Consider the following 26,729-nt stretch of genomic DNA (forward strand, 5'->3'; position numbering starts at 1 on the left):
AAACTAGCAGTTCAGTCTTTTTAAAAATATCTGATTATTAGTACTTAACATACAGATGTGTGCTAGGAGAAGCAGCCATTCCGCTTACAATCCTGATTATTCTAAAATCTTCAAAAGCAGAAACATGTGGAGTCAGAATTATAGAACAGTTTGGGTTGGAAGAGACCTTAAAGATCATCTAGTTCCACCCCCCTTACTGTGGTAGGGACATCTTTCTCTAGTCCAGGTTGCTCAGGGCCCCATCCAACCTGGCCAAGGATGGGGCATCCACAGCTTCTGTGGGCAACTTCTCACCACCCTTACTGCAGAGAATTGATTCCTAATATCCAGTCTAAATTTACCCTCTTTCAATTTAAAGCCATTCCTCTTTGTGTCCTGACACTACACGCCCTTGTAAAAAGTCTTCCTCCATTTATAGGCTTCCTTTAGACGAACATGCTACTAGAACATGCTGCAAGATCTCTACAGAGCCTTTTCTGCAGGCAGAACAACCTGAATTGTCAGCCTTTCCTCATAGGAGGGGTTTTTAATCCTTCTGATCATCTTTGTGGCCTCCTGTGGGCCCACTCCAGTAGGTCCATGTCCTTCCTGTGCTGAGGATCCCAGAGCTGGATGCAGCACTGCAGGTGGGGTTGGTGGGGGTCCCAGCAGAGCAAAGCAGAGGGGCAGAATCCCTTCTCTCACCCTGTTGCCCACGCTGCTTTGGGTGCAGTACAGGACACATTTACCCATTGCTGGCTCATGTCCAGCCCCTCATTTGCCCCAGGTCCTCCTCAGCAGGGCTGTTCCCCATCTGTTCATCCTTTAGCCTGGATTTGTGTTTGGGATTGCCCTAAGGTGCATCACCTTGCACTTGGCCTTGTTGAACTTCTTGAGCTCTGCACAGACCCTCTCCTCAAGCCTGTAGAGGTCCCTGTGGATGATGATGTCCCTGTGGATGGTATCCCTTTGCTCCAGTGCAATGACTGCACCAACTTGCTGAAGGTGCCCTTGATCTGAAGGGGTTGCTGTCCATTCTGTCGGATTGAAAGTGCTTTGGGGTATTTAAACAACTCAGATATGTCCTATTCCCACACACAAGAATTTAGATATTGGTAACTTTTCCTCCTTGAGTTATCTAACCACTGAGTTATCTAATAGTGATGTTTAAGAGCAGTGTTTGTAATGATTTATTGGTATTTCCAGCAGGTTCTGCAGCCTGTCTTTCCCTAGTGCAACTGCTAACACTGTTGTGTAATACCATTCACTCTGTGCATTCATCCTCAGGGTTGTTTCTGTGGCATCTTCGGTACGGTCAGAGCACGTGGGTGATAGTTCTAACACTGAAGATAAATTAGCAGTGTATTGGCTGGCAGTGAAAACTAGAACAGGACCTTTACACCTCTGCCAGGACTTTGATCCGGCATTGCACATTCCACTTTAAATTTACAGCATTTTAAGCTGCCAAATGATGATGACTAACTACTTAATCCTTTTTTAACTTTTTTATCCATTTGAATTCTGAGCATGAGTTTCCCTCCTGGGACTGTTTCTTGATTTCCTGGATGGCCCAGGTGGTTGATGAATGGAAGTTACTGGTGTTTGTCCATCTGCTACAGCCAGAGTGTAAGTGTTTGAAAACATCTATTGTCACATAATTGTTAATGGAGTTCTAGTGGTGTGACAAAAGGTGACTGGTCATTTCTAGATATATCTTACATAGCACAAGTGCCAGTGATTCCTTTGGAATGCCTTTCTGGAATAATATTCCAGAAATACTCAGGACCTGTCTCCCCCTGCAGCCAGCAACTAGAAATTTTGTATTGTAAAAAGGGGGAGGAAGGGAGGGTGGGTGAAACTTGTATACTGTGACAAAACAGTATCTAGACTCCTCACTAGCAAATGCTGGATAATATGCCATCCATTTTACAAATGGCTTTTAAATTTAAATTGCAAAAGGGAGATTGGGTTTGGGCCTTCCCTTATGTAGATGAAGTACCACACTAAATGTTAAGCAAGAAGGTATCTCTGATTCCCTCATAAAATAATCTGAATTACTTGTGGAAATGCAGGACTGAAGTGCAGTTGGGAAGAAAAAATTTAAGATGACTGGTGAAACACACTTAGGATGCAAAAGATGTGGAGCATCTATCAGAAGAGGAGAGTTGTGCCTAAATATGGATCCTCCACTCAACAGAACCCAATGACCTTAATTTCCAGGATTGCAAAACTGAGGTATTCATCACCTGTACATTTCCTGCTGGACAGCTGAAGTGTGGTATGGACTGACCTTGGTCTTCATGGTTAAATAGATTAAGAAATGGAGCTCTTGAGGGAACCTAGGGGTGCTGTAGCTGAGCATCAGCTTTTGAGATCTTGGAAATTTTGCTGATGCAGTTGTAGCTCCATAGCAGTTTTTCTCAAACTGAAGATGTACAAAGTGAGCAGAAAAAGTAAATTACCTAACTGATTTAAAGTGTTTGAACTGCAGTGAACCTGAAAGCATCATTCCCATATCTCATAATCAGTCCAGATTAGTCAGGGGAGTGCAAAACAAAACGGTTAAGATGATAAGGAGCTGGAGAGTGGCACATTACCAGAAATGAGATCCTCTCCTGAACATGGAATCGTGGAATTGGTTACCTCGAAAAAGCCCATCAAGAACATTGAATCCACCCATTAACCCAGCACTGCCCAGCCCTCCACTAAACCATGTCCCCAAGTGCCACATCTTCATGTCTTCTAAGCACCCCCATGGATGGCAACTCAGCCACTTCCCTGGGCAGGGGAGGTGCCAGGCCTTTTCCTGGCCTGGGCATTCTGGCCCAGTGCCACCACAGCCTCTGTGTTGCTTTCCCACTGCAGCAGCAGGAACCACGCAGTAAAATGGTGACATTTCCAAGCAGAGGTGCTTGGCCTAGTGCCACCATATCCCCTTACCTAACTTAAGACTTGCCAGTGGAGCTGCCACAGGAGGCTGTTCCTCTGTCCCCCTGCCTTCCATCAGCTGTTCAGTCTGGGAGTTACCATCCCATTCTTCAATGATAGCCCTGCTCTGGAGCCCCTCTCTCTGTCCAGCCTATCTTGCACCACCCATCCCCGGGGACAATGGGAAAAAATACGTAAACCAGCTCTCTAAACCAATGCAGGGATTATCTTTGTAGCTGAAGAGAGAATGGTAGCAAGACTTCAGACCCTTGGGGCCAGTGCAAGGCAGCCAAGGGCATGGGTGGCTACAGCCAAGCAGATGGGTTTAGCTGTAGGGACACAGAAGATGGGGGTTGCAGTCAGCATTAAACTAAGTAAAATTGCAGAGTGAGCTGTGCTTCAGAGGCAATGGCAGTGTGCAGTGTTGTGTAGGGGCATGCAGCACCTGATAACCCCTCCAGTTTACTGTTCTCTGTCCCATATTTCACATGCTGCCTTCAGTATCATTTTCCTTTATTCCAAGGCAGTAACGATTAGTTTCTTCTGAGGTAGGAGCTTATAAAAAATGTTAATGCACTCTCCATCCAGTCCTGCGTGATGATTCTTGCTCTTTGGTTGTTTTTTTTTATTTGATCACTTTTTTCCCCTTGCTTAATAAATTCTTGCACTGTCACTACTTATGTAATTATTTATTCTTTTCAGTAAGACCTGAAATCTGTCTTTCCCTGCAGTTTGCAAAACTGGGAATCAGCAGGCTGCTGGGCAGGAGTTGTATCAGCAGCTGGAAATACAAGGCAAGAGGAAGAAATGTTTCCTTCTAGCCCTGGCTCTCCACTTTATCCCTGCTTTCCCCTGTGTGGGCATACACTGGAGTCGGCAGGCAATTAGAAAGTTCTCTCATGACTTACCTCTCCTGGCTCTGGCTTTTCACTTCCTGTTGCTGGGGAAACTGCAGTCCCAAATCCCTTCCCCTGGGCTCAGTGGTGCTGCCAGAGCACTGCAGGCAAGCAGAGTTCTAGGAGATGCACCATCAGAAAGGCAGGATTAACTAGCAGCAGAGCAGGGCTGGGCACCAGCGCGGTCACAAAGGGCCTGAGAGCAGCAGGAGCTGCCATGGCCGTGGCTGTACAGCCCTTTCCCAGGCTGAAACTATCTGACAAGTGCTGACTGTGGAAAAGTATTGATGGTGATGCTCAGTAAAGTGCACAAGGGTTAGAAATCATTCCAGGTGCTGGCTCAGAGAGGCTGCAAAGAAGGCACTTTTACAGCACTGGCCCTGAGGCACCTTCAGCCCAGCTGGAGCTTGTCTCCATCTCTGGAAAGTGGTAAGTGGGAGGGGACTTTGCATTGGAACCACTGTAACTTTTCTAATTGCTGCCTTCAAATCTTCCAAAGCTCAAACTGGTTTGCAGTAGAGCAATGGGAGTAAAGAACTGCCACCACCTCTTCTCAGAGCTTTAACTACTTGTACTCCTTCAGAGGGATTTGAGACTATAAATATTTTTTTACACATCTTGTTCTTATTTCACAGTCCTTGCCAGTGCTGCATGATATGCTTCCCTTTCTCCCCAAGCTGAACAGAAAAGCAAATAAAGCAGCCTGCCCCATCTTCCCCTCTAGCTAGAGTTCCTCTTCTGGACTTTGGGATTTAGCATCCTTTGCCAAATGCAGTGGGTGATGAAAACATGTTGAATGAAGGAAACCTCTGCACTTTTACTTGTTTACAAAACTGTTGCATTATGGTGAAGTGAAAACCATGAGCAGCCTGACTGCCACAAGTGTGATGAATGCCTGGGTGGGAGCTTGAGCTGGTTTTGGAAATGTCCCAGTACCACCAGTAAATGTGCACTATAACCAGCTGCCACTGCTGCACATCACCTTTTCTGTGAAGCAAATGAGAGGGCACATCTGCTTTCTCTGTGTTTATTGCATTACATTGAAGCAAACCAGCATGTGGTTATTTCCAGTTATTAGCTGATTATTTCACCAAGTCTGAGGAATACAAAGAAAAGCAATTAAATAGTTCAGGACCCAGTTAGCACTGAAGGGAGGGAGGCCCAGGCTGTGTGACTGGACAGAAAGTGTCCCATGCCAGGCTGAGGCCCCTGTGCTGCCCACACAGCAAGGCAGCAGTCTCCATTTTGAGTGCACAAGAGCCAGTGAGCTCTGCTCTTGCCTCAGGTGGGAACTCAACCCAAGTAATTTCCTGGGAGTAACACGGTGAAATCCACATCCTGGAGAAGTTCATCCCTGCCCAGAGGGGTCCAGTGGTGACCACACTCAGTGTTGTCATCCCTTGTGCTGAAAGCTGCTCTGAGAAACCAAGGTTGGGTGACTCTTCTGGCTCATGCAAGATGGGACTTTCCTCTTGTCTCTCCCAGATGTTGGTCATTCCCATACACCACTTCCCCCTTGTTTTAGTTCAAACACAAAACAATACTCAGGCCTCTTAAATAATTACCTCTACCAAGATTCTGGAGATGCTTCAAAATGGTCTCCTTCCTGTCATGTGAGGACAGAGAGGTGGTAGGTGAGCCAAAGAGCTGCTGGTGCTGCTGGCAGGAACAAGACTTTTAGGAATAGAAAGCCTAAAGTCACCATCTTAAAATGTCTTCAAGGACAGTGGCCAGAGAAATCCACCTGAAACACTGAAACTGCAAAGCATATCAGGATTTGTTGGTTGACTAAGATGTATCTGTGGGTTTTGTTTAGCTGTAGAAACAGTTTGCTAAAGAAATTATTGACATTGATATTCTATATTGTATAAGCCTTTTTTCTTGCTTTTTTTTATTTTTAAATTTTAATTTTTCCAGCTGTGGCTGGGGGTCCAAAAGCAACAAATCAGTGCTGGCAAGTTGTTTGAAGAGCCTGGAGGGTGCACGTCCTCACCAACCCTCCTCTTTGTAGATATTGTTCAGGTGGGTACAGATTTCATTGGTCACCTTCTCAAAAGAAGCTTTGCAGTCTCCACCAAATTTCTCCTCCATCAGTTGTAAGATAATGTCACAGATAATCTAAACAAGAAGAAGGGAACAAACAGCCAGTGTGAATTTTTCTCCATATTAGAGGCATAAGAACTTACATATCTGTAGCTGGGATTCTTGGAGGGCAGAAAGGGGTACAAGAACAATTCAAAGCACATGACCTGCAGGGCTTGTAACAGGGCGTGGAAAATAAGCTGCATTATAGAATTCACAAAAAAAACCTGCTGCTGGTGTTTTTAACTACCCTAGTTAATGTTCACTGCACCTGTGACTTAAGGATGGCTGTATAGGACTCATGTGCTTCATCCATCCACTGCAATCCTTCTCCAGGCAGGGGACTGTCCCAAATATTTAGAGGCCATGATGGGCCCTTTGTTGGACACCTATGGAATACGTGGCTTGGGGGGTAAGTTTTTCCCTGACCTTTCCTGCTCATTAGCTATCCAGCACTCTGTAGCAGAGTTCTTGCAGTCAGGTAGATGGTATGCTTTTAAATGCCATCTCCTTTCCTGTACAGCATTTACTGTTTTGTGTGCATTTTTACCCCAAAAAAGTATTTTCAGACAGAAATCATCCCTTATTTTCCCTCTCATTGAAAATTGGGTCCACTGTTTTTGAAGTCACCTTCATTTGGAAATAATCTTTGCCAGAAGGTGCCTCTTTTTGCTGTGTAAGGCAGATAAAATAGTTATAAATGCACTCCTCTAGTGACCTTAGGTGGATCTGGGCAAATAATTTGATCCTGTATTTATTATTAGAGTTTGTTTAATTATGACAATGCTGTTGTCATTGTTGCTCAATAGCAGCTGGTTTAGTTGTCCTGGAAAAGCTCAGCTCCTGTTACAAGATACATCAGGGACTGAAGTCCAGTGTTAAAGTGCTTTTCTGTATCTTATTCTTAAATGGCTGGTGTGGGAATGGTATTGAACTGAGAAAACCCTCTACAGCTCATGGGCAGCTGTGCTGCTCCCTCCACATCACCTGTGGCACCACATCTGCTGTCCAGCTGTCTTCCCCACTGATGCCAGATCTCTCACTCCTGACATCTTCCACCACCTCCATTCTCTGAGGCATATCTATGTGTTCCTACATACAAAGCCTATGTTCCTCAGTTCTACCCCTCAAAGGGGAAAACATGCCCTCCTCACAATTACAGCCTTTGGGAAGAGGGCTGCTCACTCACCCTGAAGTTTTTGGGGTCAATCTTCAGCTGGGTGGCATGTTTCTTGCCAAGTGGGGTCACTATCCCAAGAAAAGCCTCAGAGTTGTCCAGGTGTTGCACCATGTCATTGATGGCACTGAAAACCTTCTTGCCATGGCCCCTGACTTGGTCTGACTGTTTCATCTCTTCAGCAGAGTCCATGCCTTTGAAATGTGTGAAGTAGGACTTGGTGTCTGGGTGCTCAGTGAACATCCTGTTGAGGAAAGAGAGACATCCTGACTTGTGAACCAAGGTATCAGTGCAGACATAAACACATATTCCAGGCCTTGCCTTCTGCATTTATGTCCCTTTTCCCCTTCTCTTTATTACAACAGATACTTCTGCATTCCTTGTTTCTCCTTTGCCTTTTGCACCTGTGCATAACCCCCATGCACAGAGCAGCCACTCCTCTCTCCCTTGCCTCTCCCCAGGGCACTTCCTTTGCTCATTCCACCTTAAAACCTATAATGAACTTATTCCACTCCTTCTAAAGATAATATTTTCTCAGTGTTAACTCTGTGTTGCTTTCACAGAGAAGTGGGAGCACATTCACATGGGGTGACTGTGACAGTTTAATATTCCCAAAGATGTTTTGCACAGCAGATATGATCACTGTGATACTGGTGGGTGTTTTCATAGAGAAGTCCTACTATTGGTTTTGTTAATTAACCCCTTCCTGTAGTCCACTGCAAAGTTTTCTTACTGCCTGTGATGGATTGTTGTTTGAGTATTGCTGCTCATTCCATTTATTCAAAAGTAACACAATCCAGTGTGTTTAAACTTACCTTTGATCAATTACAGTCATCTTGGTCAAACTCTTTTTAAAAAAGCAATTTACTCCATTGGGTAAACTGGTTATCCACCTGAAATATCCATAGCAAACTCCACATTGCATTTCACAGAGTCACAAAATGCTTGAAAGAACCTCTGAAGATCATCTGGGTCCATACACTGGTCAAGCCAGTTGCCCAGGACCATGGTCAGATGGCTTTTGTATGGAGACTCAACAACTTCTTTGGGCAATTTGTGTCAGTGCTCAGTTGCACTCAGAAGTAAAAAAAAAATTTGTTTCCTGATGTTCAAGAGAACCTCCTGTGTTTCAGTTTGGGCCCATTGACTCTGGTCCTGTCTCGTGGCACCACTGAGACAAGCCTGGCTCTGCCTTCTTTGCACTCTCCCTTCAGGTTTTTATGTACACATTGACAAGATTCCCCTGAGCTTTCTCTTCTCCAGGCTAAGCAGTGATGGCTTTCTCTGCCTTTCTCTATTGGAGAGATACTACAGTCCCCTCATCATCTTCCTGGCCCTTTGTTGGACTCTTTCCATCATGGCCACATCCCTCTTGTCCTGGGAAACCCTGACCTTCTCTATAGGCAATCCTGGGGCTGTAGGACACTAAAGCAAAACCTTCTAGAGTAAATTACCCCAGGGAGGCAAGCTGCTGGATGCTGCTAACATGTTATGGCTGCATTTCTGACCCTAACTGTGCTCAGATTGAGTTGCCTGCAGAAGGAAAGAGCAGCATGTAAGACTTGGTGAGGGTAATCCAGGCACAAGGTGTGATATACAAAAAAGCTGGAGGGAGGGGTAAATGTCTGATAATTAGAAATAGTATTTTAACTGATCCATGCTTATGGAGGAGATGTAAGACCCAGATGAGAGTGGAATATGTGAAAGGTGTACAGAAGAGTGGGAAACAGGATGGAAACTAAGAGAGGAAAGTCTACAGAAAGACTATAATACAGTGGAACAGATGGACTGAGGCTGAAGGAGAATCAGAAGTGAAATACTGAGTTGAAAAAAATAATTTAAACAGTTTAGAGGTAAAGAGGAAAAGGGAAATAATGCCCATGTTTTGTTCCCATTCTCTTTTATACCACACTTTCTTTTCTTTACTGTGCTTGGGTGAAGATATTGTTCTTGTCTCTTCTTCTTTTCCCACCCCCTTACCCCTTTCTTTTTATTTTCCCTTGTGTGGATTCCTCCTCTTCCTAGCAAGGGCTGCATGAAAAACATCATGACATGCTCCTAGGCAGTAATTTCATCCTTGATGTTCCTCCTTCACCCCTCCAGGGCAGCAGTTGGATGGGCTCTTTCCTTACCTGACCAGCACAGCTGTCCCATTGTCCTCAGCATCCACATATATCTTCTCCCAGGCACCACGAGCACTCTGCACCTCTGCTTCAGAAAGTGACATTATGGAGGAGATGTTGGCGACAGAGGGTGCAGCAGGAGGGACAAGGACAGGGAGGTCCTGGCAGGGTCTTTCTGCTCCAGTTCTCTCCTCAGGGCTCTCTAAATACTGCCCTGGGGATTTAAGAGATCTTGAAGGGTCTCTTTGTCTCTGTTACCCCCAGTAACATTTCTGCAGGTTTTAGAGCTACCTAATCACTTTTAATCAGGAAAGAAACCGACCACATGAGGAGGAGGACTAGCCCTGTAGTCATAGGTCAGGTGCCAAAGCAAAGGTCTCACTGTCTGAGGAGAGAAGGGAAAAAAAGCAGTTTTCAGTGGGGAAAAAAAAGATCAATTCTCTTCCCCTCTCACTGCTGCCAAAGCCAGTGCTTGGCTCCTTTTTCTGAAGGTGATCCTTGCCTGAGCATTAATTTTCCTGGTTTTCTCCCAAGAGTGCTGCTGTGCTGAGGGCACTGTGGTGCCCTGCCATCCCCTCTCCCTGGCACTCTTTGGTCTTTCAGTCAAAGATCCTGTTTCTAGCTCCAGTAACTCTCTCCAGTCCTGCCTTCATGCCATGGTCTCTGCTTTCCCCACAGCTCTCTGGCTTAACAAGGGCTCTCACCCCACAGCTGCTCCCAGCCTTGGTCCCAGGAGGGTGGGAGGCTTCACCAGCCCAAAATGACAGCATTGCAGGGCTGGTGATGGCAGCGTGGCACAGCACCCGTGGCCATAGTGCCCTGCAAAGCCACTTCATTTCGGCACTGGAGGTAAAGGGTGCAGCACAGCCAGGCCAGGAGCAGAGGCATTTCACTTTCCTAATCCTCTTGGCCTGCAGCTGGGATCTCTGTCCTGTCTCTGAGCTCTGATTGCCTGGGAGAGAGATAAGGGGTGGAAGAAGGACCAGAGTGGAGCTGCAGACAGCATCTCTGGACTTGTTACACGGTCACTTGGAACTGGAGGCAAAAAGTTTTCATGGATTATCCGTGCAATGCCTGGGCTTAACCTCTGGCAGGAATGTTCTGGTTAAGTCCAGGGCACACACGCAAAATAAGGGCTAAGGGGCTTGAGAAACTGCTGCTGGATGCTGAGGGCAGACAAAACCTCATATTGTTTGGGATGGTTTAGAGGAGGGAAGGAACAGGTGTGAGGGGAAAATATGCAGCATGTCCAGAAAAACCAGCCTGATAACCCAGGGCAGAAGGAAAGTGCTGGATGCAAACTCACAGAGACTGACTGGTCTTGGTGAGGTTGTGTCCCACTGCTGCTGAGGGAGGCCTCAAGTTACTGCACTGAAATCTGCCCCCTCTTGACTCCCTTTTTACCACACAGGAAACAAAGAGCAGTCTGACAGAAAGCTGCAAATCAGTTGTGGGTGCCCCATCCCTGGAAGAGTTCAAGGCCAGGCTAGATGGGGTTTCGAGCTGCTTGGTCTAGTGGAAGGTGTCCCTCCCCATGGCAGAGGGGTTGGAACTAGATGATCTTTAAAGTCCCTTCCAATCCAAAACATTCTGTGATTCCCTAGTAGACTTCTCCTCTGCTCTCCCCCATTCTCCTCTGGGACACTGCAGGATGAATAAGCTCCATCCCTTGGTATATAGTCAGATATCCTGTCATGGGCCAAAAAAATACCTATTTTGAGTGGAGAAATATCAATCCAATTGCTTTATTGCCAAGTAACAAACCAGCCAACCAACACTTAGATGCCTCATTTCCCCTGTCCTGTTTCCCACCCCTTGCTGCAGGTTACACCCAGACCTTTTGGTGAGGCCATGGGTGGTGCAGGAGCTGGGGTTGGTGTGTGGGAGTCCCTTGCTCTTGCTGCTCCTTGTGTCCTACTCAACTGCTCCAGCACGGGCTCTTCCACTGGTCATCATCCTGCTGGATACTGTGCCTGCCCTGAACTTGTCTCTCCCTTTTCAGTGTTCCCTGCCCTTTCTTAAACACGTTTCCATGGAGGCACACTAATCTGACTTGGTTGGCCCAGTTCTGGGCCACAGTGTGACAATTTTTTCTGTGACCAAGCTGGGTGTCAGCAGCACAGGGCAAGCCCTGACCAGACAAAGCAATGACATCTTCCCTCAAGCACGTCACCATGCTCTCTCTGTGACATGCTTTTCTATTCTTCCATCCTCTGGTGTTACTTTTACTGTTTTGGAAAATTATCTTCTTTCTTCCCCTTGTATGATTTGCCAAGTCCTTGTAAGATTAACACAATAATCCCTCATAAAGTTTTGACATCTCTAACAGGGCTATGTACATTTATGGTACATCTCAGCAATCTCTAGCAATTGAAACAAAAAAAAGCTCCAGAAACCCATTTAGTTTGGCTTGGAAATGGAAAAGCAATGAAAAATGTGCTGTTTAATCATGAAGTCATTGCTGACACCTCCCTACATGTAAGCAAGAGAATGAGTACTTGGTTTATTTCTTTTTCCTCTCCTGTGGTTTGTTTTGTTTATTATGCCAAAGGAAGTGAATCCTCTCAAGCATAATTTCTATTGCATGAGAGACATATTTTCTAACAGGGGTGAAGCTCCTCTGGATGTTATTTATCCCTACAGAAAGGAATCCTTGTGTGCAAGAGCAAATCAACACTTTGAGTCGAGACATGATTTTATTACAAATCTGAAGAACAGGGTGCCACACCAGGCCTTTTCCAACCTTTTGGAAAACAACCAGAGTCCTTTTTACAAAAAGGTAACAAAAAATGAATCCTACAGAAACAGGAGATTGGTCACTCATGCTTGTGTAACAAAATTTTTAATGTCATAGTTTCAAAGCTAATTTGTAGTTACTGTGAACTTTTTGTGAATCTTTAATTTCCTCTGACATCAAGCAAGGAAGGTGAACCAGATGGCACTGGGAAATCAGAGGCAGAAAGCACAGCCATGGTGTTTGGGCTGTGACAAAGCTGTTCCTCTCTCTATCCCCAGCTGGGGGAGAAGAGGATGTGCCTCCCACTTTGCTGCCAGGAAGTGGTGTCAGTACGGCAGAGTAAGGGCTGCTTTCTCTCGGTTTCCAAGAAATCATGTGCTTTAGGCAGAAGGCAGCTGGCAAGATCAGGCCACAGAAATGGGTGGCACCTTCTACTCACCCAGGATCCAGCAGCCATCACACATCTAGAGCTCACTGATGTCCTGGTTACAGGCACTACAAACCTCAGTGTCTTTTCTTATCCTTGAAACTTGGGGATCTGTGGTTCTGTGATTTTTATCACAAACACCCTCTTTGTTGTTCAGCAGGGTTGATCCCCAGCTCAGCAGACACACCTGTTTCAGAGGATGGCTGCCAGGGGCTCAGCAGCTGTAACTCTTATTTTCCCGACACCCGTGGTAGTGTCAGGCTGAGGGTGAGCCCCCCATATTGCCAGGTTTCAGGGATGCTTAGCCCAAGACCCTGACACTCAGTGCTGCTTTCACAGAAAGAACAAACACCTGCATCTGCTCATGCTCAGTGTCTGAGGTTATCAACATAACCAGCTCATCAGAACAAGCAAAACTAGGAGCTGCAGTCATGACTGCCAGTCTCTGAATCCCAAAGCCCACCTGGCACATGGGTGGGAAAGGTTTCCCCACTGCCACTTTCCCAGACCATACTTCTCTTCCCATTCCAGGGCCTTGGTGAGCTCGGTGGAGCCGTGTTGGGCTTTCCACTGGTGAAAATACCAAATGCAAAGAGTAAGAAAAAAGCAGGATTACTCATTTTCTTGGGACTTAGCCCCCAGAACAGCCCTTGTGGAGTGTTCAGAGTGGTACCACCCGAACTGGTAGAAATGCACACAGGTGTTTGTTGTGAATATTTTTATTGCATGCACAAACATTTTAAATTTAACATTTAAAATTTCAAAATCATTTCACTTTTATGCAGGTTAGTCCTGAATGCTGCTCTCATGATTAACAACATTCAGTACACGGCCAGCAGTGACTCTAACATGATCATTAACTAATAAGGATGACAGTGCTGAGTTTTCTTGCACTGTATCCACCTAACCAAGAGTTTGTATTGGGGGAGGCTGGTGTTCAGCAGAGAAACTTGACATCCTTAGTAAAGGGGAAGAAAGCCAACTCCACAAACCCCAGCCCACCCTGAACCATCAGTGTGCTATCAGCATCATTCTGGAGCCAAACCACACACCAACATAAGGGCTGCTATGAAGAAAGTTAACTCCACCTCAGCCAGACCCAGCACACTGCAGGACTGCATCCTTTTTGTGGACAAATTTAGGCTCATGAAGCCTTCACAGTGCTCAACTTTTGCACAGGTGCTGCAGGCAGGAGGAAAGAGATCAGCTTTTAGAGATGTAGAAAATATCGTGCCCAAATCAGAGATGCAGAGTACCAGGGCTGGACAGAGGCATCAGGCAGCAGCATATGCACTGTTCATATCTGTAATGTTACAATCTGGCATTTATATCTGCCCAACTGATGAGACTGAAACACCCAATCATTTAATGGAAACAGCACTCCCACAGGTTTTAGACACAAGCCCCTAGACTGGGTCACTCAACTCCCTTGTCTAGGATACTGGAGCTTTAATTACATAGAGTTTATATAAATCATGTTCTGAAGAAAACAGAAATCCACTGAATATCACCCCCAGCAGAATTAAACCTGGACTCCAAATAAAGTGACCTGATGTCAGAGAAAGAGAAGATATAGCTGCAAGACAACATCAGGCTAAAATAAACAGCTATGGGCTGCTTTATGTGGAAGTTAGACACCAGTCCAGAGGCTTTCCATCAAAACACAGGTAGGTCACAGATGATTGTATGGGTGGGGTGGACTATTGTATTCAGAGATGCAAGCTAAAAGGGCATGAGATAAAGCAGCAGGAAAACCTGCTGTCAGATACAAGAGAAAATGAGGTGTTGGTGAGGAATGGAAGGAACCAGAGAATCAGACTAGTAGTCTTCCTGTGTAAACAGAAAGTTGAATGATGGACTTATTAGTCCAATTGTCTCCTTTACCCTTTAGAAGTCATAGAATTGTTAGAATCATAATGGTTGGAAAAGGCATCTAAGACCTGTTCAATATGATGAGTAATTATAAGATAAAAAATCCATTATAACTGTCCGACTTGCTTGGGAAGTAACATCAGTACATGTGGCTTTAAATTCAGTAAGCCCAAATTGAATCTCCACCTTCAGCATTCGATTTGTCCCCAGCCACGTGGCTGGTGATGGCACTGAACAGGAGCCAAGCAGTTCCATCCCTTCCTCATCCACATACTGAGCATTCTGCTTTTTTGTACAATAGAAAGCAAAGTTTACCTTTGTTTGATCTGGTTCTATTGGAAAGAAATCATAGCAGGCAGCTTCGTGTATGTTCACTGACTCCCCAATTTCCACCAGTTTCCGGAAGAGATCTGTGCAATAAACATAGTCACCAGCTTTTGAGACCCTCCGTTTGCGGGCGTCATGGATAGCATCATCAAATTTCTCACATATTCTTAAGCCATATGTCCTACAGCTGATTCTTGAGGTAATGATGTGTGGATTAACTCCAAATAAAACAGCCCCTTTTGCAATGGCTGCCTGGGCCTCCATGGGACAAAGGATGTCATACTTGCTGCTAAAGGCCTGCCTGACTGCATCTCGCAGGATGATGCTGGATGCAAAGCCTCCCACAAGTAAAATATACTGGACTTTGTCCATCTCAGGTTTGCAAAGAATTTTCCTCAAAGCAAAAATTATATTGTTGATACTGTAGTCAAACAAGCTCTTCATTTTCTCATATGTAATCATGATTGTCCCATCACACCACACAGCTCCTGCTGCTTTTTCAAAGAACTTTGAGATGTCCTTCTTGGACTCTGCCAGTCTGGTCAGGTTGTAGTAGCAACGTATGTAGACTGCCTCCCTGCTAGCAGAGCATTTCTGTAGGCTGAAGTTGTACATCATATTTTGAAATTCAGTAGGGTGCTTCTTCACATATTCATCCCATACGTCATCACTGAATATTTCCTTGAGGAAATTGATGAAGTTTTCATCCACTCTGTTGCCTCCCCATCCACCTCCAGTTGCCTTATGTAGCTCCTTTATGTAATGGTTTTCTTGGATCTCATGTACTGTGATGTCTATGGTGCCACCTACATGTGTAAACACACACACAGGGACAGAGACTCAAATTATTTGTGCTGTTTGCTTTAAAGTACATGACTTTCCAAAGAATTTAATCTTACCTTCTGAATTCCTGATTTACAGATGTGCTTTTCTGTTGCTTTCTTTCCTCATCCTCACTCTTCTGCTATTGCCTGTACTTCTCTATATTTCATTAATTTCTGCACTTTTGTTTAAAAGCCTGTTCTCACGAGGCTCCTACAGTTATTTCTGATACGAGCTGGATGCTCCAGCTTGCTCACTGAACAAGCCAATCTCCTGTCTGACCACAGACTGAGCCTGGCCTCCTCACATAGGAGGTTGACTCCTGAGCAGTGGTGAGAAGACTCTCAGGAACTTCTGGTCCTCCTGATGCCTTTTCGGTATTTGTTTGCAACCACCAGACTGCTCTTGGCAGAAAATTCACACCAAAAAACCTCAGGAATCTGGCGATATTACTGAGAAGTGCTTCATCAAATATTCTTAATGACTTACTCTCCAGTGCCTGCTAGCTCTTCTCCTTGGTCACCTCACTGGGCACTAACTACAGTTGCTTCTGGAGAGGAGGCTGCGAGCTCAGGCTACACAAGAGCACGTGGCGCGTGCCGGTGGCTGACGCTGGGACACCGTGCTGGCTGATCTGGTGTGGGGCAGGGCCTCGCGTTGTCACTGTCTGGCCTGAAGAGCACTGCAATGTGAGACACAGCCCTGTTCTTTCCTCCTATTTCTCTGCCTGCTCGCAGGATCTCATTAGGTGAGAAATAACATTACAAAAAAAACGTGACAAGCACAGCAGTGGAGTCCAAGCTCTGGAACCTTCACCTGTTGTGAAACAGCCATGCACCACGCCCAGCAAAGATGGTACCTGTTAAACAGGGAAAATTTTACCTCCACAGTCAACGACAACATACTGGATCCCAGGGGAGTCTTCAAACTTCTTCTTGTCACTGCCGTCTGCCATAAACCCTTCATGTGGAAGCTGCTTGCACCACAGCGATGCAGCTTCTGGCTCCAAGGCAATGATCAGGTTCCTAGAGAGCATGTCAGAGATAATTCCTGCCTAAAATCACAAAAGAGAGGAATGAGGTCAAGGAAAGATGCTACATGAACACCTCCTGCTAGGGAGACTGTTCTCACCCTAGCAGCTCAAGCAGGGGTGGTGGTTCTTGCACTGCTGATCTCTGTGGGGCTCATTTCTCCCCAGTGGTGGGGAGAGAGGGCAGAGCTGTTGTACTGCCATTTGGGGACATCCTCTCCCTCACCACCCTCAATGGGAAAGATTTCTCTGTCCAGTGGACTGAAATTTGGAATACAAGTTGTTTACATATTGAGGAGTTCCTGAGGCTCAGTTGGGCAAAGAAGCCTCCAAAGGTCATTTGAGGAAATGGGGTAACCCCTGCTTTTACCTCTTTTGCTGCCAGACGCATGAACTGCTTGGCAGCAGCGCTCCATATGGCCGGGACAGTAACGACCCAGGTGATCTCCTCCTGGTCGTAGACAGTGTGGAAAGAGGCCTCCTTGATGGTGTTCAAAGCATGTTCCTTCATGTAGCACAGGCTTTCGGAAAAGACTGTCAAGGCAGGAAGGAACTTTCCATTGGTGGCTTTCAGCTTCATGCCAGCTGTGACATTCTACCAAAAAAAAGGCCCAGGGTCACACGGTGCAGTGTCGGTATGAGACCTGTCCCCTTCACACCAAGCACTGCACTACATAAGGCACCCAGACACCCCTGTCTCCAAACCAAACTCCCAGCACTGGCTTCACTACTGTGGCAGAGTCTAAGTGGCACAGGTCAGCTACCAAACTGCTTACCCACCACACCTGTGATTCAGAAGGCAAAATGTCAATGTGGTTGATAATTCAGCTGTTTCTCCTAGGCCAAATTTTGTAAAGACCCTGCAGATCCTATAGATTCCTGAAGAGCCAGTGGGGAGTGATTCTGTAATGAAATTTTTTTTCACCACTTGCTCCTCAGATGCAGAGAAATAGTTCTAAACTAAAACCTCTCTCCAGCCCCTGCTGAAAGTGAACCAACCGCTCCAGAGGTGACATTGTGACAGACCACATCATCCCCAGCTGTCCTGAGGAGGAAAATCTTCAAAGAGGCCTCTCATCCACCAAAGAGAGGACCTGAGGCTTTTCCTGGGACTGGCCTTGTGCTCTCAAGCATAGCTTATTCTATGCTTGAGAGGCCCTGTGGGACGCTGGAGCACAGACAGGAAGGCCCTAAGGTAGTCTGGTGTTTGGCTGAACAAGTAAACACAGATAAAGCTGTGAACTATTCCAAACCAGCACAGAGCCTTCAGAGAGAAATTTGATAAAGCCACTGCAGGCCTCAAAGACAGCTGGACAGCCTTACGTTAGCTTCAGCAGAACATTTCAAGGGAGGGAGAGACAAGCTAGGGGGAGCTTTATAACATGGGATGAGAATTTAGGTAATCCCAAGACTGCCCATCTCCTTTGAATTACAGGAAATTTCACTTGATCCCTGTTTCTTGTTGAGGACTAAGGTAGAGAGTCCCAGAGGGAGACCAGTTTCTCTGTCAATCTCAGGACCAGGGCAGCTTTTTATTAGGAACAGGTATTTGCCTTCACCCATGTATGCAGTCACAGTTTATTGTCTTTAGACAAAAAACATCATAAAGGAAGGGCCTGGGAAGCTTTTGGCAATTAAAAAAATATTTTTTTTTTTTTTTGTTCATCAAAATACTCTCTGACTTCATTCATTCTCATCAACCAGACTTACTCAGCCCTTTTACTGGATTCTCTAACCCTCACCCCTCAAATAAATGAATAGCCCCGAACCCCATTAGTAGTAACTTCCACCTACCGTGTTGTACAGCTGCATCTTGAAGTTCTGGAAGAAGTACCAGCTGTCAGCTTGGCTGGAGGGCAGGCTCTTGTACTTCATCACAGCATCATAACCAAAATATTTGAACTCCTCCTTCTGGTTGAACAAGATGCTCGTAGGCATCTTTGGGGTCTTTACACCATGCTCTGCTCCCCAGTAAACCTGGCGGATTTGGTCCGTACCTGAAGCAAGAGAAAAACAGTACCCACTGTAGGACGTGCCAAAATCTATAGCGACGACGAAGACTGACTGGCTGGCCATGGCCACTGCAGGGCAGGCACACAGCTCTGGGAGAGAGAGGCGTAAACAGGACTGGACTGAAACTGAAAGGACTGATATTGCAGAAGGAAGGGCAGTGTCCCCTGATTTTATTGGCTGGAGAGAGATGTGGCTCTAGACATCCTGTAAATTCTACGTTTTCCTGTAAAGACGCAGGGCTTTCTTCTGCTTTTTGTAGCAGCAAAGTGCCTTTGTTAGGGAACTGTCTTATCAGTAGCTTTGTGCACTCCCAGCAGCATCAACGGTCCTCAGTGCTGCCCACACGTTTCAACAAACTTTTTTTGCTGCCGCATGAACAGACGAAAGGTTTCTGGCTCCAGCAAAAGAAAAATGTGGGTTGTGGCCAATGTTTTTGGTCAGAGAAAAGCAGAAGTGTCGGATACACCTGATATTTCTGGCTCCAGCAAAGGAGATGTGTTGGGTACACCCAGTGGTTCTGGCTCCAGCACAAAAGTGTGGCGTACATCCAGCATTTCTGACTCCAGAGAAACAGAGTCATGGCATACATACAGTGTTTCTGGCAACAGAGGAAGAGAGGTATTGGAAAGACAATGTGAGGACACTGATCCCAGAAAGACAACTGCAGAAGGCAGCAGGTATGTTACACAAGGGGATATCTCTGGGTAAGCTTATTGAATCTTTCTAGGTCTGAATATTTCTACAAAGTTTCTTGGAGGGTTGCATGAGTGCTGAATTGCAAACATTTTCTGACTGTGAAATATTCAGTAAGGGCTCTGTTTTCCACTTCCTAACTTTTCTAGCCATCACAGAGATGGTAACTGTCCCCAAATTCCGCTCAAGTTCAACTCCAAAGTGGGAGGCAGATCCCACTTAAATTGGTGCAAGAGGAAGAGGAACTAGAAATATCAGTATAAAGATTGTGACAAGATCTGGGATTTCATGGCTCTGACTCGGAGCTCATCAATTTTGCAAGGAAAGGTGGAGTAAAATGTAAATTTTTTACTGGATTGTTTAGCTTAAAGAAAAAGATAGTGTCTTCAGTGAAAGACTGAAAGTGAAGTGATTTAACTGAAAAGGTATCAATCCAAGTAAACAAAACCAAAATGTGCTTCAGTGGGAAGGGGTAATGCAGCAGAGTCCCTTGCAGCAGCTGTGCAGCCTCCTATCAGCATAAACCAAAGGTAAAGCCTCATGCTGAGGCTTACTCTGACATCTGGTTGTGGGGATGAGATTGCTCTGTGTTCCACCTGGATCCACGCTGCAGGAGCACCTTAATCTGGGACTGTTTCTCTAATAATAGTTGATATTTGGGATCCTTGTGAGGAAACAGGACACAGCAGTTGTACAAATAAAAAATTACCTTGAGAACACAGAACTTTGTACTCCTCTGTTAAAAATAAATGTACATTGCAAAGCTGGTTCTAGCAGAACAGTCACCTGCATTTGCTGTTCCCCTGCTCTCTGCAAGTCTGGGTTGAGTTTGTTTTCCAGGAGCTGTCCTTGTATCTTGCCCACTTTATCCAGACCTAATGATTAGTCAAACCCTCCTGGTTTTGGCATACCCTGGGGTGGGAAATAGCAAAAGTAAGAAGATTTCTAGAAAGCTTTAGAAGCAGGCCTTAGAAACAGGAATAACAGAAAACTTAGAGCTAGCTGCAGCAGAAAAGTCTGAAAGTAGAAAAAGTTACAACAATACAGCAAGTAAGGACATGAAACAATAGCTTGAGTTTTAGGGTGGCTAAGATAGCCTGTGGAGTCCTCTGAGCTGTATCAGGCATTATCTGGGACAGTGCTAACTCACTTGTGCCAAATCTGCACCTGTGTGCCCTTTGTCCTGTCTCTGATCCTTTTCCTGGTGTGGATGTAGCCATGAAGCCTCTGCTCACAGGAGCAGCAATTATAAAGTACTTTTTTCAAGGATGTGCTCTTACCTTGCTTCATTATAAGAATTCCCTTTTCTTTTTTCCTCAGCTATATATCTGACACCTCACCACAGTCATCACCCTATGGAGACCAGACTTCTAACATGAAGGAAATGTTTGAAATTATGAAAGAGATGGACAACAAAAAAACAAAGGAAATGTTTGAAATGATAAAAGAGATGGACAATAAAAAAATGAAGGAAGTGCTCGAAATGGTAAAAGAGATGGACAATAATAAAACAAAGGAAATGTTTGAAATGGTAAAAGAGATGGACAACAAAAAAACAAAGGAAATGTTCGAAATTATGAACGAGATGGACAACAAGAACACAAAGGAAATACTTGAAATGATGCAAAAGATGGACAACAAAATAATGTGAGAGTCCAGTGACCAAAAATGACACTGTTTAGTGTGGCCTCTGACAATGATCCATAGCTGGTGCTCACTAGGGTGGGTGGGACAGAAAATGAGCCAGACACTGGGAGGGCTCTGCATTAGCAACAAATTTTGCCCAGACTATACTGGGAACCCAGAGCCAATTCACAGAAGCTGCTGGCTTTGCACCATGCAACACGCAGATCTTACACTTCGGGTATTTTATTTGCACTGTTGGTATTGACTCAGAGAATCACCAACCACGTACCTGGCAAAGAAGAGCCTTGACAAGTTTTGGTCTCTAAATTTCTTTTCACTATGGGTTGATCAGAAATTGGAGGGAGGAAGTTTAGCTTGTGCATTTTTTAAGACTTTATTGCATACTTGCCCACTGATTGCAATGTGGTTTATTGTTTCTTTCTTTCCTTTATGGATGGATGGACAATGAGAACAGAACTTTGTCTGACACTGTTCACACTCTACTTCACCTTCTGGATAGTCACAACAGGTAATGTGATTCTTTTCATTAATAATCAGTGTAAGAGGGGAAAATCATTATGATCCTCACAACAACACCTCTATTTCTTCTGATGTAAATAGCTTCCCACTTGATTTGAGCATAAATTCTGGGTGGGAGCTTTTAGGGGAGGTGTTCAGCTCTCTGGAGTTTTCCTGGATGCTCTTGCCCTTTCCCACCTCAGAGCTTTTGTCCATGAACTCACATTATTCAATAGGGGCATTTCCATGTTGTGCCAGTGTCCAAGTACAAATAAAGAGATCTCCCAAATCTGTTTCAGAGCACTTCCTGAGAGGGTAATCCAAATACTGCATAAGGAGAAAGAGGAAAATGAGATGCTGAAAGAGAAGACCAAAAAGCTAGAGGAAAGGTAAGGCATTTACTCATATTTCAGACATAGTGTGTGTTTCTACACTGAAAAGCCACATACTTCTTGCTTCCTCCAGTCCCTGGGGACTCTATTTCTGACCAGACATCCCAGACACCCTCTCTCCAGACTTTCAACCTGCCAGCATCTCTTTGTAACTGACTTCTGGAAGATGGTTTGGGTTGTTCTGCAAAGGGAAGAAGACATTCTCAGGGTAACCAGCTAAATAAAAAGTAAAAGAAACCAGTCTGCAATGACATGATCAAGATGCCCCTCTGATCAGATTCTACTATGATCATGCAAAACTGAGCTGACAAAGCACTGTTTTCCACAAAAAAGCTGCTTGCCAGCTATAGAATATAAATGAGAAGTGCATTGTAGAAAACATGGCATTCATTAAACAGTTTCATACGTAAAATATTTACATTTGCTCATTATTTCACCTTGACTTAGATATGTTTTTTAATATCCTCCTTGACCTAGAATCCAAGAGCTGCTGGCTAAAGTGATGGCCATGCACCAGCACTCTGAGGACATCAATGACCCTTCACGTTTGTCTGCTGTGCTGGAGAGATACGAGATGCTGAGGCTGCAGGAATGGGAGAAAGTCAGGAGCTCCATGCCCCACCGCTGGACCTATGAAGAAGGCAGTTGCACCATTAGGGTTTGTTCAAGGCCATTTTCTCCATCTGATTCTTACCACATCAATTATGGTGTAGCCATATAGCAGCCTTTGAGTATTTGTATTTCTGTGAGGCCTAAGTTTGGGTCTCTGATTTTCCAGCCCAGCAGGGCCTGTGGAATGCTGTAGAGATCAAACTGACAGTGAGCTTCTTCCTCCTGCCTTGCAGAAGGGCACACTCCAATACTATAGTCCCATCTCTCACACGTGTTAAGCACAAGTGGGAAAACAATCCACCTTCCTTATGTTAGTGCTTGAACTGATAGCTGGGAGACCTCATTTTGATGTCTGACTCACTGCTGTGATGCTGGAGACATCTAAAGGAAAATACCAAAGTGGTATTACCTTGAAGGACAAGACTGAGATGAGGCCATTATTAGCATTGACTGTGATGACAAGGCCCCACAGATGCTGAAGAATGGGCTCAATATGCAAGCAGCTTGATGAAACAGTTTGTTTCACAGTCATTGAAGACATATTTCAATCAATTAGCAGCCCTGTAATTCACTCTAATGCAGATGTTTTCTTAGCTTTGCACAATACACCTGTGGTTTCACTGTGATTGATGCTGTAATCAGTTGTTGCTTTTGCACTGCAGAAGGTGTTTGATGCCTGTGAAAAAGATATACAACAGAGAACAGAGGACATACTTAAAGTTCTTTACATTCCACCTTCAAATAAGGTAAAAATACCTTTGACCAAGGTATTTTATGTTTCTGTAAAAGGCCTGTAAAAGGGCCCTTTATGGCCTGTAAAAGGGCATTTAGAAGTTTGTTTCTGCTTAGGACACTGCTCAAAATCTGTCAGCAGTGACACTGGGGATAACTTCTGAGCTGAGAGGTCTGGGGCCAAGCTCTAGCAACCCTAGGTATGGGAGGAGCCTGGATAAAAACAGGCCTTTCTCTCTAAGAGTTCAGCTGTTCCACAGAGAAGCAGGGAGCTGGACTTGAGGATCCCTGTGGGAGCCTTCCAAAACTAAATTATTCTGTGTCCCATGATACACAGCCATACACTGCATATCTGAATTGTCCAGCTGGATGAAGCACATATATGAGTGCAGAAAGCATTTTCCAGCCCTATGTTGCTTTTATGGGACCTTCCTCCAAAGCCTGAAATGAGTGACTTCCCCATTACTGATTGATCCAATATGAGAAACAAAAATTCCCAGTGTTATTTTTGCCTTATCATATGGTAACAGGCTGCTTTGTGCTATGATTGTTTTGTAGGTGGTGATGCAAGACTTAATGAAGCTGTTCAGGCAACACTATCACCAAAACTCAATGGTTTATGACCAGATTGTTCAAGTGAGTAAAGATACAGCCCAGGAACCAGGGCAATGGTTCAATTGTCTGTGCAGCTTGTTATTTAAAACATGAGAGGTCTCCCTTGTGCATGAGGTTGTTTTCCACTTGTGGCCAGGTCCTTGCAGCCCATATACTCCCAAAATATTCTTAAGTACAGGTAATCTTGTAAGGGAAGTACAGCAGGACAGGCAGGGTCACGCCCCTACCAACAAGGCACAGTCCTACTGGACCCAAGCAAGGAGCAAAGAGCCAGTGGTGGTGACCAGTGACAGCCACAACCAGGGCAAGCTCATACTGACCAGCCAGGTCAAGACCAAGCTGTGAAGTTGGTCTGTGGGTCAGGACCAGCAAGACTGAGCACAGGCACTCCAACACCACAGCTCAGTCAAGCACCCAGCCAGCACTCAGCTCCTGGGCCAATTGGTGGCCAGTCTGGGGTGAAGATGAGGCTTCTCATAAATCCTCCTCACACCACCTTTCTGCCAACTGCCTGTTATTGCAGGAGTTGAATACAAGGTCATATGGTCGTGCTAAATCTGAGCTGACCTTGAACACAAGCAGCCAAACCCCTGGGAAGGCAGAGGAAAGCCTGCAGAGGCTGTTGATGTGCAGAGCCCTGACACCTGCTATCCAAATGGACAAGTCTCTAGTGGGCTTTTTTTTGTGGGAGATATGACATATATATCACAGATATATGAAACTTCCAAAGAGGAGCTTCCTCCTTTTGCAGCTTGCTGGGCTTTTCCAAGAGCTTGGTCTTACCAAACCCCTTGCAGATCTCTCTGTGAGGAAATAGAGAGAAGTGCTGTGTGGAGATTCTCAGTTCACTCAAAGAGAATTCTCCCAGGCTTCAGGCCTGAGAAACTGAGAGAGGAAGAATGAAAACAATTATTATCTCTCTGTCCATGTTGTTTATAGATTTGTACCTTCAGAGAGCTCTATTCATAGTGCACCAACAGAGTTAGAGGTTTTCACCTTAAGACCAATCAGGTCTTAGGTCCACTACTGTTCCTATAAGAACTGTAGATTTCTTAATACTACACTAGATAATAAAGTGTCTTTCAAGCCTTCTGCATCATGGAGTCAGATGCCAATCGCTCTCCAGTCAGGACACCACCTGCTACCACAGGGCTGGACACTGGCACAATCCAGAAGTCAGGACTTAGTGAATAAAAGAACTTTTAAAGTGACCCTGGGACCCCTGCATGTCCCACTCAAACAGTACCAGCAGCTTTGACAAGTGAAGTTCGTGAGTGCTTAGTTCCTGTGGAGCAGCTGCACAGAATGAGAGCGGGGAGGCAACATAACAATACATCAGCATAATATTACAAAGCTTTGAAAACTGTTTTCATTTGATTTTCAGGAAGCTGACGTTCACATAAGAACTGAAAGTGAAACACAGTTCCTGCTGCAGTGCTGCCAAATTTATTGTTTGCTGCTTCTTCAGGACCCACCAGTTAAAGCTGAGTGGAGGATGAACAGAAGGCATGTAGATCATGTGGACAAGAAAGATGTAATGCACTGGAAAAAAGTATCACTTCTGTGGCCCATAATGAAATGTGGGGACGAAATTATTGTGAAAGGTGTCGTCTGGGATCAAAGGAGAATGACTTGAGAGCTGGGCTAATTACTTACTTAGCCAGATGAAGATGGAACAGCTGTTATGTAATACTCTGCTTTTTCTTTCTCCCATGAATTATCTACTTTTCAGAGCTAGTAAGTTAGACATCCCCCACTTGGGACACCTAGGATAAATCATCATTAACAAACCTGTATTGAAAATTGAAGCTATTCCAATTGTCTCTTCACAAAGGCCACCTGCCTGTTAGCACTCCTCTGCTTTCCCACATCTGTACAATTCACCTCTCCCAATGTCCTTCAGCTACACACATGCCACAGCTCTGGATCAAAAAACTCTAAAAGCTGTATTCCGTGGCATACTGGGGATGCAAGGAGGCAAATGCATGTTTATGTGATTTGGTGTGACACAGTATTCTGTAAGCAACCTGAGAATTACCAAATAAAAAAGACTTCAAATTCTGCTGCGTGCCACCTGTTAGGATGCATGGAATAGAAGCCTCTCTGAGTCCCTCAGAGAGAGAAAGGAATACAGGGATTGAACTGGAACCTTTAGAGAAACTAAAATATATTAAACTACACAGACATCAAGTAGGAGTGTAAGTTTTAGTTTTAAGTAAATAGAAATATATCTTCAGTGCCTTAAGAAACTGTATTAGCTAGTAAAAAACCCTAAAGCCTAGCTTAAAGTTCAGTATTGTTACCTTTCACAAAATCAACTTAGCTCCAGACATAACAAAAACATAGCAGAACATTGCTTATATTTCTAAATAGAACAGATAGAACTATTTGTGTGAACAGACAGAACTCTATGTGTAGATTTTGTGTAAAAACTAACACTACTTTCACATATTAGAATTAAGCCTGGATAAGTGTAGAAAGAATGTTTTAGAATCATGTTTTAGCTGATTTGATTATTTATGAATAAATTTCCCCTATATTGGGGTACAAAAAAGGTGCTAATTGCTTCTACTAACTACTACTACTTCTACTGCTTCTACTCAGAACATCAAGACTATACCAGAAAGCTTTTAGCACAAACTTTAATACTCTAAACTCTTCACCTTCAGTACTGATGTATTCATACAATAAACAACTGTACAACAACCAACAACTACTCCTATCTCTGTGAAGACCCAAGACCCACTCATAACTCAACACCTGCCAAGTCCTTTTCTTCAGTTTTTCTTTCTAATCCATCCGTTTCCTTGGCTGCAAAAACTCCCTGGGATTTTCTCAATGGGCCCCCAGAAAGAAAGGCAAATTTCTGTGCAGTTCTCTGCAAGCAAATTGCTCTGCTTCTCTCAGGAATTTAGTATTCCCTAAGCATATTGCAGGTCACTGACAACATGAGCTGGGACCCAGGTGTGTGCAAGAAAATTGGCTTTTAGAAAACCAGAGTATTCTGAGAAACTGACTGTAAAAAGACCTTTATTGGAAATATCTATTATGAAATAGAACAGGTGAAGTAAAATTACATATGTACCATATTTCCTACAATTTCCACAAAAAGAAAGAACTACCATAG

At 44.7% G+C, this 26,729-nt stretch overlaps 3 protein-coding genes across 4 annotated transcripts; 1 reads left to right on the forward strand and 2 right to left on the reverse strand.

Moving 5' to 3' along the window:
- The first annotated feature begins 105 nt into the window (after nucleotides 1-105).
- LOC135300514 (uncharacterized) lies at nucleotides 106-25,669 on the forward strand. 2 transcript variants are annotated; one of them, XM_064420030.1, is made up of 15 exons: nucleotides 106-1,605; nucleotides 2,052-2,214; nucleotides 3,639-4,232; nucleotides 5,721-5,825; nucleotides 6,222-6,297; nucleotides 7,245-7,345; nucleotides 11,829-11,964; nucleotides 13,135-14,016; nucleotides 20,427-20,753; nucleotides 21,208-21,261; nucleotides 21,551-21,640; nucleotides 22,121-22,301; nucleotides 22,918-23,001; nucleotides 23,546-23,623; nucleotides 24,987-25,669. In XM_064420030.1, exons 9-15 carry the CDS (start codon nucleotides 20,482-20,484, stop codon nucleotides 25,236-25,238), a joined length of 1,011 nt encoding a protein of 336 aa, XP_064276100.1. In that variant the 5' UTR covers nucleotides 106-1,605; nucleotides 2,052-2,214; nucleotides 3,639-4,232; nucleotides 5,721-5,825; nucleotides 6,222-6,297; nucleotides 7,245-7,345; nucleotides 11,829-11,964; nucleotides 13,135-14,016; nucleotides 20,427-20,481; the 3' UTR covers nucleotides 25,239-25,669. The 2 variants fall into 2 exon arrangements, with proteins under 2 accessions (XP_064276100.1, XP_064276099.1); XM_064420029.1 differs by lacking the exons at nucleotides 106-1,605; nucleotides 2,052-2,214; nucleotides 3,639-4,232; ... (3 more) ...; nucleotides 11,829-11,964; nucleotides 13,135-14,016 and adding an exon at nucleotides 18,786-19,090.
- On the reverse strand, nucleotides 4,912-9,356 carry LOC135300534 (cytoglobin-1-like). Its single transcript, XM_064420080.1, has 3 exons — nucleotides 9,195-9,356; nucleotides 7,075-7,306; nucleotides 4,912-5,921 (listed from the first exon to the last, which is right to left on the reverse strand). The coding sequence occupies exons 1-3, from the start codon at nucleotides 9,287-9,289 to the stop codon at nucleotides 5,793-5,795; spliced, it is 456 nt and encodes a 151-aa protein (XP_064276150.1). The 5' UTR covers nucleotides 9,290-9,356; the 3' UTR covers nucleotides 4,912-5,792.
- LOC135300512 (heat shock 70 kDa protein 12A-like) lies at nucleotides 13,051-18,476 on the reverse strand. The gene is made up of 4 exons (XM_064420027.1): nucleotides 18,195-18,476; nucleotides 16,771-16,995; nucleotides 16,253-16,424; nucleotides 13,051-15,354 (listed from the first exon to the last, which is right to left on the reverse strand). The coding sequence occupies exons 1-4, from the start codon at nucleotides 18,474-18,476 to the stop codon at nucleotides 14,294-14,296; spliced, it is 1,740 nt and encodes a 579-aa protein (XP_064276097.1). The 3' UTR covers nucleotides 13,051-14,293.
- Nucleotides 25,670-26,729: the final 1,060 nt, after the last annotated feature.

The sequence above is a fragment of the Passer domesticus genome, chromosome 5, assembly GCF_036417665.1.
Source record: "Passer domesticus isolate bPasDom1 chromosome 5, bPasDom1.hap1, whole genome shotgun sequence".
Lineage (NCBI taxonomy): Eukaryota > Metazoa > Chordata > Aves > Passeriformes > Passeridae > Passer > Passer domesticus.

Bases quoted from the DNA above. Each gene is read 5' to 3' on its own strand.
- LOC135300534 (XM_064420080.1), bottom strand. From the start codon at position 9,289: ATGTCACTTTCTGAAGCAGAGGTGCAGAGTGCTCGTGGTGCCTGGGAG. The intron at 7,307-9,194 runs GTAAGGAAAGAG...TTTCCTCAACAG, and splicing joins GGGACAGCTGTGCTGGTCAG to GATGTTCACTGAGCACCCAG. The intron at 5,922-7,074 runs GTGAGTGAGCAG...CTTCTTGTTTAG, and splicing joins TTGACCCCAAAAACTTCAGG to ATTATCTGTGACATTATCTT.
- LOC135300512 (XM_064420027.1), bottom strand. From the start codon at position 18,476: ATGGCCAGCCAGTCAGTCTTCGTCGTCGCTATAGATTTTGGCACGTCC. The intron at 16,996-18,194 runs GTAGGTGGAAGT...TTTTTTTGGTAG, and splicing joins AGATGCAGCTGTACAACACG to AATGTCACAGCTGGCATGAA. The intron at 15,355-16,252 runs GTAAAATTTTCC...TTACACATGTAG, and splicing joins TGTTGTCGTTGACTGTGGAG to GTGGCACCATAGACATCACA.
- LOC135300514 (XM_064420029.1), top strand. From the start codon at position 18,786: ATGAACAGACGAAAGGTTTCTGGCTCCAGCAAAAGAAAAATGTGGGTT. The intron at 21,262-21,550 runs GTAATGTGATTC...AATCTGTTTCAG, and splicing joins CTTCTGGATAGTCACAACAG to AGCACTTCCTGAGAGGGTAA. The intron at 23,624-24,986 runs GTGAGTAAAGAT...TTTGATTTTCAG, and splicing joins TTTATGACCAGATTGTTCAA to GAAGCTGACGTTCACATAAG.